The sequence below is a fragment of the Berghia stephanieae genome, chromosome 1, assembly GCF_034508935.2.
Source record: "Berghia stephanieae isolate SIO BIC M18660-M18661 chromosome 1, UCSD_Bste_1.3, whole genome shotgun sequence".
Lineage (NCBI taxonomy): Eukaryota > Metazoa > Mollusca > Gastropoda > Nudibranchia > Aeolidiidae > Berghia > Berghia stephanieae.
The window spans coordinates 128,633,504-128,645,517 of record NC_088360.1 but is presented as its reverse complement, the minus strand read 5'-3'; the positions used below and the strand labels follow the sequence as shown (position 1 = coordinate 128,645,517).

General features: G+C 34.9%; 1 protein-coding gene across 1 annotated transcript; it reads left to right on the top strand.

The window, feature by feature from the left end:
- Window positions 1-4,786: 4,786 nt before the first annotated feature.
- Window positions 4,787-11,142, top strand: LOC144963122 (ubiquitin-like FUBI-ribosomal protein eS30 fusion protein). The gene is made up of 4 exons (XM_078896786.1): window positions 4,787-4,872; window positions 5,630-5,723; window positions 9,739-9,877; window positions 10,918-11,142. The coding sequence occupies exons 2-4, from the start codon at window positions 5,649-5,651 to the stop codon at window positions 11,097-11,099; spliced, it is 396 nt and encodes a 131-aa protein (XP_078752912.1). The 5' UTR covers window positions 4,787-4,872; window positions 5,630-5,648; the 3' UTR covers window positions 11,100-11,142.
- Window positions 11,143-12,014: the final 872 nt, after the last annotated feature.

Genomic DNA, 12,014 nt, shown 5'->3' with positions numbered 1-12,014 from the left:
ATAACCTCAATTGTGTTGGAAGAGACCTAAAGCAACAAACAAAAAGAAAAAAAAAGTCAATCAGAGCTGTGAGGCCTTTAGAGCCTTTTTAATTCTGATCTGTGCAATGTTATACATACAGACAGTCACAATTGCCTACAATCCTTTTAATAGGATAGTAAGTATGTAACAAAACTACTTTCCTCCTTATCCGAAACACCCAGTGTTGATGGATGGACAAGAGATGGAAAGGAGGGTCAGAAAAAATTCCTCAATTCAACCAAGTCTCTTTGTCCCGTGCAGTATCAATAAAAATCAACAAATTCGTGCATGAAAAAAAAATCTGAAAAGATGTGTATGAAAAGCACCAGACAAAACAGAGAGAAAAATACTTGGAAAAATAAATGATCCCAAAAATATCAGCCTTCATTGAAATGGGGATTGAACCTCAGACCTGATTACTGGTCAAACATGCTACCATTACACAGCAGAGAATAACTGACAAGTACAAGGTCTTAGGTTTGATTCCCAGCCAAGGCCAGCTGATATTTTCTTGTACATAGTTTTCTTTTTTGCTCTTTCTGGCACTGTTTCAGGCACACCTTTTCACATCTGCCGAATTCCAACAGGCTCTGCAATACAGCATGCTGGAGCTGCGTGACCGAATTCTATAATAAGTCATTACCTCCCATGAGTTCTGATTTAGCACTCATGGATTCTTTCACTTTTTTTTTTTTTTTTTGGCTTCTCTCGAGAATGTGCTGGGATCCAATGAGTACTGTAATAAATGCATGATATTGAGTTTAAGAATTATAATTAGCAATGCTCTGTTCTGCGCATGTCGCCGCATGCCACGATATGGTTTTGTAGGGCTTTCTTTGTCATTACACCTGGTAGATCCCTGGTTTGAGCCCCACTCTCGGCAGTGCAAACTTGCATCCTTGGAAAAGGCTCTTTCCTCACATTCTCTCATCGTACTCTGGTTTAAAATGAGTATGTGACAGTAAGAGGAATGTCTCTGTCGAAATGAAAAAGATTAATATTGCCTTTACAGGCGACATGTCTTGACCTACATGGAAGCGTTGCTGTTTTCTGGGACCCCTTACAAAGCGCTTTGAGCATGTTTAGTGAATGATGTGAGATATATGTACACATTTTTAAAAAAAACAACTTAAATGCTTAAGTTTGACTAGGAAGGAAAACTGCCATAGTTGTGGATATGCGCAAAGATCTTACCTTTTAGTTGAAAGGGATTTTGTTAAATCCCAGAGATAATTTTTTTTTTAATAAAAAAATTCCCGTTATTCATCCCCATGGGGAAATTTGTCTTTGGGTCTATTCCAAGGGAAGACTGGAATAACCCATGCGTCAGCTGCAGTGCAGCACCACAAAGTGAGCTAGGGCGAGGTGTACTTGCTTTAAGGCCATAATACAGCGCAGTGGTGGGCGATTGAACTCGGTACCTTTCAGGTACAAAGCAAAGACTGTCCCCCTGATGATTTAGAATCTATGACAGGGTTGCCAGACTATTTTTGTTGTTTTTTTTTTGCATAAAATGACACGTATGAAAGAGCGAAATGTTCTGGGAAAAAAGCGATTTGGTTTGAGACATCACATTTTAAAAATAAAATGCACAAAGAAATAGAAATACATCGTTTTTCTTTTACCGTACAGCCATGAGAATTTCACTGTCTTGCCAATTTAAGGGTGGGAATTAGTGGAGGTTTTTGTCTATTAAACGTGTCTTTTTTTTATGTAATGACATTTTTAAAAATGGCAAACGGTTTTAATAAATACCATGATTTTTTTTTTATTTGGCATTGTAAACGCCAAACTGGCATAGTTTTTTATTTTTTTTTTTTTCTAAATCACAGAAGAGTATAAAATCGAGGTGTGGAAATGCTTACATGATGACACCAATAGGAACTGTTCAATCAAACGTACTTCCCTGTAAAAATGTCCATTGGCTTAATGCCCGATTCGCCTAAATGCTAGCTAATTTGGTAAAACAATGATTTCCCTTTTGATGAAGAGGATAAGATAAGATTATATATACTTTATTCATTCTTGTATGGAAATTATAATTCCGTATGACAACAATTCAGTAATAAATGAAAAATAAAAATTGGCAAAGAATATCAAAAGTCTTTGAGAAAGTACAACAAGCGGATATATGATGACTATTTGTTGATAATGCTTATGTTAGAATTCTTGCATAAGGATGTTTTCAATATAAATAAATGAATAATCAAATGGGTTTATAAACTTGTAAAGGGTTAAAGGGTTTCATAGTATAAGTAGAGAAGGATAATTCTTTTTTTTTTAATCGTGTTATGGCGATTGTGTAAACATTTCTGCTAAGGGATAAATAAATCATTTTGCGCGGTCACAATATTTTGATTATCACCCAAGGACACCTACACCAGGTACACCTTATTCATAAAAATATTTATCATTTGTTATAAAGTAAAAGAAAGTATCTAAGAGCTTGTGCAGGAGTTGTATATTATTTCTAAGCAATACAAGGTTGTATAGATATAATTATTGAATTACCTCTCTATAATTTTATTATTATTTCATTCATAGATAACTTAATAGTTGGCTTTAAAAATTGTAAATAACTTTAAATTTAAATCTAAGACGGGACACAACATAAGTTGATATCGTATATTAGCAATAATAATAATAATAATAATAATAATAATAATAATAATAATAATAATAATAATAATAATAATACTAATAATAATAATAATAATATACTTTATTCGTTGTTGATTTTTTCATTATATGACCAAGAAAGTCAAAGTCTAAAATTTATGAAAATTTTTATATCTTCTGGCAGTGCTTCAAACTTCTGCCGATCTTCGACTTTTCAGAACTTTTGTTCAAACACTAGCGTCGTACACTGTTAATGCAGGTGTCATAAAAACAGAAAAGGCAGCGTATTGTCCAAATTCACCACATTGAGTTCTCTTCATACATTCTCATTTTAAGCTTAAAGCTAGTAGATGGCTTGCCGGATTTTTAAAAAGGAGTTCGTTATAGGTTCAAAGTTCAATTTTCATAGAGAAAATCATGATAGCTTGAATTGAGCAGGCAATTAAAAAATGTTGAACTGCTGGGTAAATGTGTTGTGTGGACACACACACACACACACACACACACACACACACACACACACACACACACACAGAGAGAGAGAGAGACCCAGTGACTTAATCCACTTCCCAGGGGACTGGGGGTTCAGAAAGAAAAAACAATCTCAACCTCACCCAGACTCGATTCCACCCCCTTTGTGTGTGAACCTAGTGCTTTACCAACTGTGTGTATGTATTTGTGTGTGTGTGTGTGTGTGTGTGTGTGCGTGTGCGTGCGCGCGCGTGTATTTTACAAACGTCTTCATTCTTCTGACTACACCACTATACAAATGTCGATATATTGTCTTCTAACTCAATCAAGCGATGTTGAGCGTAGTTAATGACCGGGCGGGGCACAATGATCGGAAAACTCTGGCCCTTTGGTTATGACCTTAGTTAAGGCTATTAAAACATATTCATCCCAATCACAGAAGAGGTGGTTATGATTAGCCACCTAGCTTTTAGACTGTGACATATATTTTTAAGTGCAGCGACAAAAACAAAGGACGCCTAGCAGGCAACTTGTACTATTTGAAAAAAAAATGTTAATCAGCTGTGACAAAGCATTGTGAATAATAATATTGAGGTGTGGTACTTGTAGGTAGAAGTCTCGATAATGTGTTAGAGCAAAAAAATGAAATTTCACTCAATTTTGCCGAGACGACTGTTTCTGTGTTTCCTTTAATCAACTTTTCATGAATCCATTCTCAGAGAATGGATTATGCGATGAAGAATAATTAAGGAAAAACACAGAAGTCGTTCGAAAATGTGATGAAATTTACATTATATATATATATATATATATATTATATATATATATATATATATATATATATATATAGGCAGACTGACAGATCAGATAGATAGATAGATAAAAGACATGCTGATAGACAGACATACATTATAAATGATAGATAGAAATGGTTGGATTGATAGAAAGGCTGCGGATTCGACATATTATCAACCACTCCAATGGTATGCCCCTGGACGACGTGTACATAATATAATATATTATATATGTCTGGGGTCTGAACACAATTATGGAATTAATTTAACATGGTTGTAATGGGCAATGTTTTGCGTCATTTTTTTTTTTTTTTTTAGATTTCCAATACAACAATGAGCCCATAATAAATTGGGTTATCAGACCAGCAAATAAGTGCAGAAATCAGGGGTCATCATAAGCAGTTTTCAAATATTTTCCTAGTGTTATCGGAGATATGATTCAAATTCGGAGGCACCCCAGGGTTAAGAACTAGGCACTGTTGTCTTTGAAAATTGAAGAGTGGTTTTCCAGCACTCGCAAAGTACGTAGTTCTTATTTTAACTCATTTCCAGCACTGCAATGTATACCCCTTTTCTTTCTATCTATCAGTGTAATGAAAGCCCGATTGGTTTTTCTACACCATACTCATATAATATATATATATATATACATGTAGTTCTCTGTTCTCATTCATACTCCACATTTAAATTCATCACATTAAATCATTATAAAAAGATTAATCTCATTTTCCAAGATTAATTTGATAGTGAAAAAAATATATTAAGATTTAAGTTTAAAAGTTTTTGAATCTAAGATACACTAATATATATTTATATACAGGAAGTAAATAAATATTTTAGTACCTTTTAAATATTTATTTAGCGCTATTTAAGTAAACGATAAAAAGTGCCATGCAGGAAATAACAACCCGATTCTTTCATTCTTTCCTTTTACAGCAAGATTTCACCACAGGCTGGCAACAGCGTGGTAAGTAAGGGTATATAAATAAAGAATAAGCCTCAAATCAATGTTTATAACGTTTTCTTAGTTTTAAGGTAGTGATTCAGGTAAGATTGATTTTCAGATTTGATATTTAGAAATGGATGGACGATGCTGGTGTAATTCTATACGTCTGAAGTGATCACCTACCAATTACCGATAGCTTGTATATTTTTGTCGGCCCTTGCCCGTACATTTACTTTTACTAATAGCAGGCGGGGTCGATTTCTTCTTCTTTAGAAACAAATACGACTCGTACTCTTTATCAGTAGATAATTGAAAGCTGTGTAATTGATACATCAATAAAACCCAAGTTGCATGGTGGATGTGGCTGCAACGTTGAAGTTGAAATCATAAATTTGGAAATTTTTAAATTGAGAATTGTGAGGGGTCATCAGTGGGCATCAGTCATAGTATAGTCATAGTCGTATGTCATAATCGTGTCTGGCCTGGACGAAATTCATCTGGTACATTTCAGGTTGAATAGAAAATATTATCGCGTAAGTCAAGCCATTAGTCTTAGTTCAACAACGATGAAGCTGAGTTATGATTATAATTATAATTATTACGGCTATGGCGTTGCATAAAAACGGCACATTATTTTGCACCTCAACTGAGGTCACCTTAATTTTACGTTTGAAAAAATATCAGACCACCTAGTTAAAATGAAGCCTTTGATTTGAAGTGTTCTGTTTTGGGGTTGCATTCTTCTCATTATTATTATTATTTGATGTCTACTTTTCAGATTGAATTATCCATCAACCATGCCTTTGTTTGTCCACTCTCAGCAAACTCATGTCTTGGATCTGACCCAGCAGAAAACTGTTGGAGATGTCAAGGTAATTATTTTGGTAGCGTCAATTGCCAAGGACCTTGACAATTGTCAAATCGTCAATTGCCAAGGACCGTGTCAGTTCATCAACTACGCATGTGTACTTTTAACTGCCACGGAGTACCTTTAGTGTCACGAAGTGATGCATTGCCACAGAGTGATGTTATGTATTAATATTAATATTAATTAATACTCTCTTTTACTCTTGTTTCTCTCTGTGTGTCGTTTTCTCTTTTTTTCCTATATTACACACACACTCTCTCTGTCATTTTCTCTTTTCCCTCTCTGCCATTTTTTCCTCTGTGTATGTATTTCTCTGTCATCCCCCCCCCCCCCCTCTCTCTCTCTCTCTCTCTCTCATATTTCCTCTTTTTGTTATGGACCTTGCCAGTTGGTAGATCATCAACTATTTACTATTAATGCCACGGATTGATCTTGTTGCACAAATGTTTTACGTTAATTATTCCGTATTAAGACGATGTGCAGTATATTTCCTTTAAAATAAAGGAAATCTTATTTTTCTTTTTTAATCTAGGACATCTTGGCAGGGATTTGCCACATCGTCCTTCTGTTTTTTTTTCCCCCGCTGAATCAGAAATCAACAGTAATTTTTGTTTGATATTATTTTAAATCATCTTGGAATTCGTGAAAAGACATAAAAATTAAAAACAAATGCCAACAAGTGTGGATTTGATCCTTTCCACAACGATTGACAAGGAATGAGTGAATGGCGAATGGAAGAAAAGAAAGTGACGGGGTTCGAGATTCATATGCGCGCAAATCGAGGCTTGACTGAAATCACCACATGCAGCTGATTGAGGCCCGACTGAAATCACCACATGCGGCTGAAGAGTTCCAATTTGACTCCTTGGCAATTGATGAACCGTCAACTACCAAGGACTCACTCCTTGGCAATTGACACTTCCAATTATTTTTGACCAATCTAACACGGGATCTGTGACACACCTTCCAACCCGCTAGGATTAACATAGCTGGTTGTTTACAAACAATAGAATGAAGGAAACTGACATCACTACTCTGCTCGTTTATTGTTTTTAGACCGCTTGTTAGGTGATTGATTTATTTTAGGCAGTTTAGTGAGCAGTGGCAGTCAAATTTTGACCCAACTCGCCCATAGGAAAGTTGTGACTGGAAATTGCCGTTCGCGTTTTGGGGGTTCAATTAAAGATGCATAACTTCGTTATAAAGAGGAATATCGCAGATATTTTGGTATAATTATTTTCGTCTTTCAATTTCCTTTTAAATGGTGCCAATTAAGGAAAAATCCATTAATAATTCCAGAAGTTATATGAAGTTAAAATTTGGCAATTTTCAAATGCATTTATTTTTTTATTTACCGCGTGTGTTTTTAAAATTTAAACGCTTGTTTTTAGAATAACATCTAAACTTTATTCATGCCAAATTTCAGGGCTCTATATCGATGCGCAGACACCTTTTAACTCTGCGCCGAAATGCCTTGTTTACATTATCTTCTCATCATGGCTGCCGGGTGATATCGATATTCATATCGATATTTTAAATTTAGTTATGTATTATGTTAAATTTAGTCCATAATATTTTCAGTACTATTATTTACTATGTTTTTATTTTGAAATACATACTTTCCAACTTTATTTATAGGCATTTTATAGTTTTTGTTTTAAAAGTTCGTATATTTCTTCTCTTTGTGAAATCCGATATTAATAATATCGATATTTTAAAAAACCCAATTGCTTTAATTTAATTTAATTTTACTTTGCCATCAAGTGATCAAGTTTCTTTCCCATATGTTTAGATATGTTTGTTATCATTTGTATCCATATTCTAAAGGCCTTAGCCTTAATAATTATTATGGTAAGAAGTTCTATTAGTTTTGACACCCCCATACATTGAGAGAGAAAGGGGGGGGGGGGGTAAAATTATATTAATTGTCAGTTCAAATGATGTTATAGCAATAAACCCAAAGTGGTTCAGCATAATTTTTTAAAGTATTAAAAGCCAGAACTTTCCTTCTAATTATAATAGGGAATCTGTTTCAATTTATTTGAACTTTTTCAATCTACCATTTTATTTATATGCAATTAAATTGCCATAGGTAAAAATAAACTCATTATGTCATTACACAACATGTTTATATCTTTTCATTTAAATACTCTCAAACCCTTTTTTATTCTCTATGTATTAATTAAAAGAGGGTAATTATTTGCAATTGTTTCAGTGAGATATTGGGGATAAATCCAAAAGTGATAGAGCAAATTGTTTCTTACGTCTAGCCGAGTTTTTGATTATGTAACATTTGCGTCATATTATGTAATAATGTGTTAATTTGAACTGTTTATCTTCCTCTTTATTAATGTAAATGCATTGTCCTCGATAAGACGAACATTTTGGTATACATTATATGATAAGAACTCCATATTGACTGTTTTAACCATTTTTAATTAACATCACGCGATTTCAGTCACAACTTTGCAATGGTAATTTTGGGGTAAAAACGGTCTGAAATTTCAGACTTTGAACTGCCATAACTACATTTCTAATCAAGATAGAAACAAAATTCAAACTGTTTTGTAATCTGTGTTGCCAGCTCTTTCATATGACATTGGTTTCAAGTGTGTGAGGTACATTTAGAATTTCTATTAAACTCCCTATTTATTCTCACTCTAGTCGCTCAATCAGACTATGAAAGTTAAAGGTTAGGCTGCCTCTATTCTCACCCCCGGGATGAGAATAGAAAAGCAATCAAGTTCTCACCCCCGGGATGAGAATAGAGGTAGTTGCCCCTTCTCGCTATTCTCACCCCTGTTAACCAACAGGTAGGGAGGGTAGCCTAGCCTAGCCGCCGTCCGTTTTCTGTTCGATCAGGCATGTAGAATAGTATTTTACTTAAAGGATACTATCGATGGCAGTACTCTTGTAATTTCCTTAGTTTATATGTCATTCTTTACATTCATGTTAGAGGGTGTAGTTATCCTCCCTTCTACAGTGAATTTATTTATTGGTTTTAAAAGTTTTCATCACAGCTGCTAAATATATGTCAATAAAACATTTGTGCTTGTATTTTTCTTCCTCTGTAAGATTTTCGCAGATTTGAATGTTTTCTCATTAGTATTGAATTCATCTTAACATTTTATTGTAAAAAGTTGTTTTATTTCTGTTTCTCGAAAAGTTTCTGGGCAGGTTCCATGCTTCCTGCTGTATATATTTTAACAATCATTTGATAGATTTAAGTGATCTGCTTGCATTGCTACCTAATTATATTTTTAGTTTTCCGTCAAGCCTCTGAAATCTTTCACCCACACAAACTTGTCAGGTGAATAAGTTATTTCCAAAATTGCTCAACAGCAGAGAGTGATATGACCGGAGGGTTACCTTTTCAAATTGTGCGCTTTTTCTCCAAATCATACACATTTTTTTTACAAGAAATATTACTCTTTCTTGTATTGAGGTCAACAACCCTGTTCACAATACATTATCACTACATTGCTGCCACCACTACACCATTGTCATCTCGTGTACCACTACCACCTCCTTTTTTATCACAACCCCTGTTAGCATTATCATCATTGTTACCACTCCCCTTGTCATCATTATCACCATCGCCTACATTACTATTATAAGCCTGGTCACCATCATCTTAACCAGCATTATTACCTAAACCCCTGTCATCAATATTGTCAGTTTTATTTGGGGTTCATAGGTCATTGGGTTGTGTACCTGGCAATTCTGTTAGATGACTTTAAACCAGATTTAATCTTTGAAAATGACCTCCTCACTCTAAGAGATAAAAGAAATAAATTAACTGCTGTTTAATTGAGACATAAAAAAGAAAATATAGGAATGAGTCAAGAACAATAATATTTGCAGACTACTTCGTTTTCAAATTGATAAATTATATGGATAGCTCAATAACTGAGACATGGTTTAATTCTATGAAGATGTGACACTGTGAAGAATTGAATAAATCAATTTAATACATGTTTTCTTTGATTAATTTCTTCATTTATTTTTTCCCCTCACAGTCCTTTGTGAACCAACGCGAGGGTCTCCCCCTTGATGGGATGGCTGTTTACTTTGAAGGTCAACCTCTGGATGACATCACACAGCTGGTCACATTCAAGAATGAGTCTACATTGAATGTGGAACTTAGATTACTCGGAGGTAATTTACATTTGTGACCTATTGTCTCAAAGGGGTATTGTGTCCGGATAAACTTGATGCTGAAAATTGAATTTGTAACTGTTACTGTGTCACTGAACATCTTTATTGACACTACTACAACTCTCCTGGTTTCATTTTCAAGTTTAATTGATTTCACTTATAATTGTAGCCTAATTTGATTGTATCAAGCAAGCCTCTGGGGTGGGGTCTCCTGACCTCCCGTGTGGGCGGAGAGATCACTTCCTTTCCCATGTTCTCTCTGTCTTTGTTGTGGATTGTTCGAGCCTTTGTTCTGGTGGAGATCCTTAGCTGGGAGAGTTTTTTTCAGAGAAGATATTTTTTTTCTTGTAGATTATCTGTTATGTCCTATATAGTTTGTTTTTTTCATTCAATGATATTTGTAAGCATGTTTGAGTATGAAATTCAAAAAGGAAAAAAGCCAATCAAACCCAGATTTATTTGATGTCATTGCCTTTACTCGTGGTCACTTTCATTCTTTATTTCATTGTTTCCTATGTCATCCTCATCCCTTGAAACTTTTAAAACACAACTAAAAACCTAACTTCCCAATGTAGCCAGTTAATGATTTGTTTTATTTACCTAGTAATTAAAAAATTTCATATAACTGTTAAATGTAAAGTGTGTACTGCTCGTTTAGACAGTGTACAGCGTAATAGTAAATGCTATTATTATTATTTTTATACTGCAATCCGCTTCAAGATAAACTCTGTTCTTAATTAGCTATTTAAATTGTTAAAGACAAGTCCTATCAACGAGATAATCTGGAACACATTAACTTGCCGCAATTAAGAAACAACATGCTTTATATTATCTGAGTGTGCAGTATGTGTGCAACAATTCACTGAAATACATGAGCCCTTCCCTCCCAATTGTCTCATCCATGACATATTTCTTTGAAAGAGTGAGTGAGAGTCAGTGAGTGAGAGTCCTTTATTCTTATGTAACTTCCATCCTGTAGCTTGTTACTCTATAATGTTGTTTGTCTCTACAATAATCTATGATTATTATTATTCCTTCAGGTAAAGTCCACGGCAGTTTGGCCCGTGCCGGTAAAGTCAGAGCCCAGACTCCTAAAGTTGACAAGCAAGAGTCCAAGAAGAAGAGGACTGGACGTGCCAAACGCCGCCAGCAATACAACAAAAGATTCCTCAATGTTGTCCCAACATTTGGCCGCAAGAAGGGCCCCAATGCCCATTCATAAAATGTTATATTGAATAAAATATATGTGCATAGAACGCATTTCATTTAAGGATTCCGTCTCTTTTTTTTTACAGTACTACCATGCTTATCTTCTGGATTCATCTGTCTTCTTCTTAGTACAAACAGTTATTTGGGTTGGAGTATCCATAGTGAGATCACTCTTGCTGTATCTTCAACAGTGCTGATGGTTTTCCTCGGATCCGCAGAAATCCACGATTTTGGGTGGGGTTCCTGACCTCCCATAGTGGGCAGGGGGGTACATACTGTGTCTTTTATCCCCTTATCTGTTTTCCAACTTGCTTTCTGTCTTTGTCTTGGAATGAGATTACTTGGTTTTGTCCTGGCCCTGGCCGGAGTCCTAGCGGGGAGGGAAACAGTCAAATGCATAGTTATTGTTTTGGGAGATGATATTTTTTTCCTTGTAAATCATCTCTCTGTTATGTATTATTATATTTGTTATTTTGAATTTATAATGTAAGCATTTGAGTGTATTCCTCTTTGTTGGATTTTGTGCTTGTGTCCGGATGAGACTTATAGGTGATCTCAAACTAAGTACATTGGTGGTATGCTGTTGGAATCTACATCTGATCCCTATTTGTTCCCAGTTCCCCTATGTCTTACCTTTTTCTTGGGTGCTTTATTTGTAACTCTAGAACTTTTTACTACCCCATTTTCTTCCTTTTTACTGGCGCTGACATAATCTAAATGTGTTGCAAGCACCGTAAAACCCTTAAAAACAAACAAAATCCATGATTTTGGAGTCCAGAGGAATTTCCTCCTTTTTAAAATTACATTTTCTCGAAACAATATGCTAGCAATGAGAGAGTTGATGTGTGGTGGAACACACAGGTGCAGTTTCCCACTCTCCAGAAGTTAGCTAGAGTATCAATGATAGTCTTATCATCTCAATTGCTCT

Bases quoted from the DNA above. Each gene is read 5' to 3' on its own strand.
- LOC144963122 (XM_078896786.1), top strand. From the start codon at position 5,649: ATGCCTTTGTTTGTCCACTCTCAGCAAACTCATGTCTTGGATCTGACC. The intron at 5,724-9,738 runs GTAATTATTTTG...TTCCCCTCACAG, and splicing joins AAACTGTTGGAGATGTCAAG to TCCTTTGTGAACCAACGCGA. The intron at 9,878-10,917 runs GTAATTTACATT...TTATTCCTTCAG, and splicing joins GGAACTTAGATTACTCGGAG to GTAAAGTCCACGGCAGTTTG.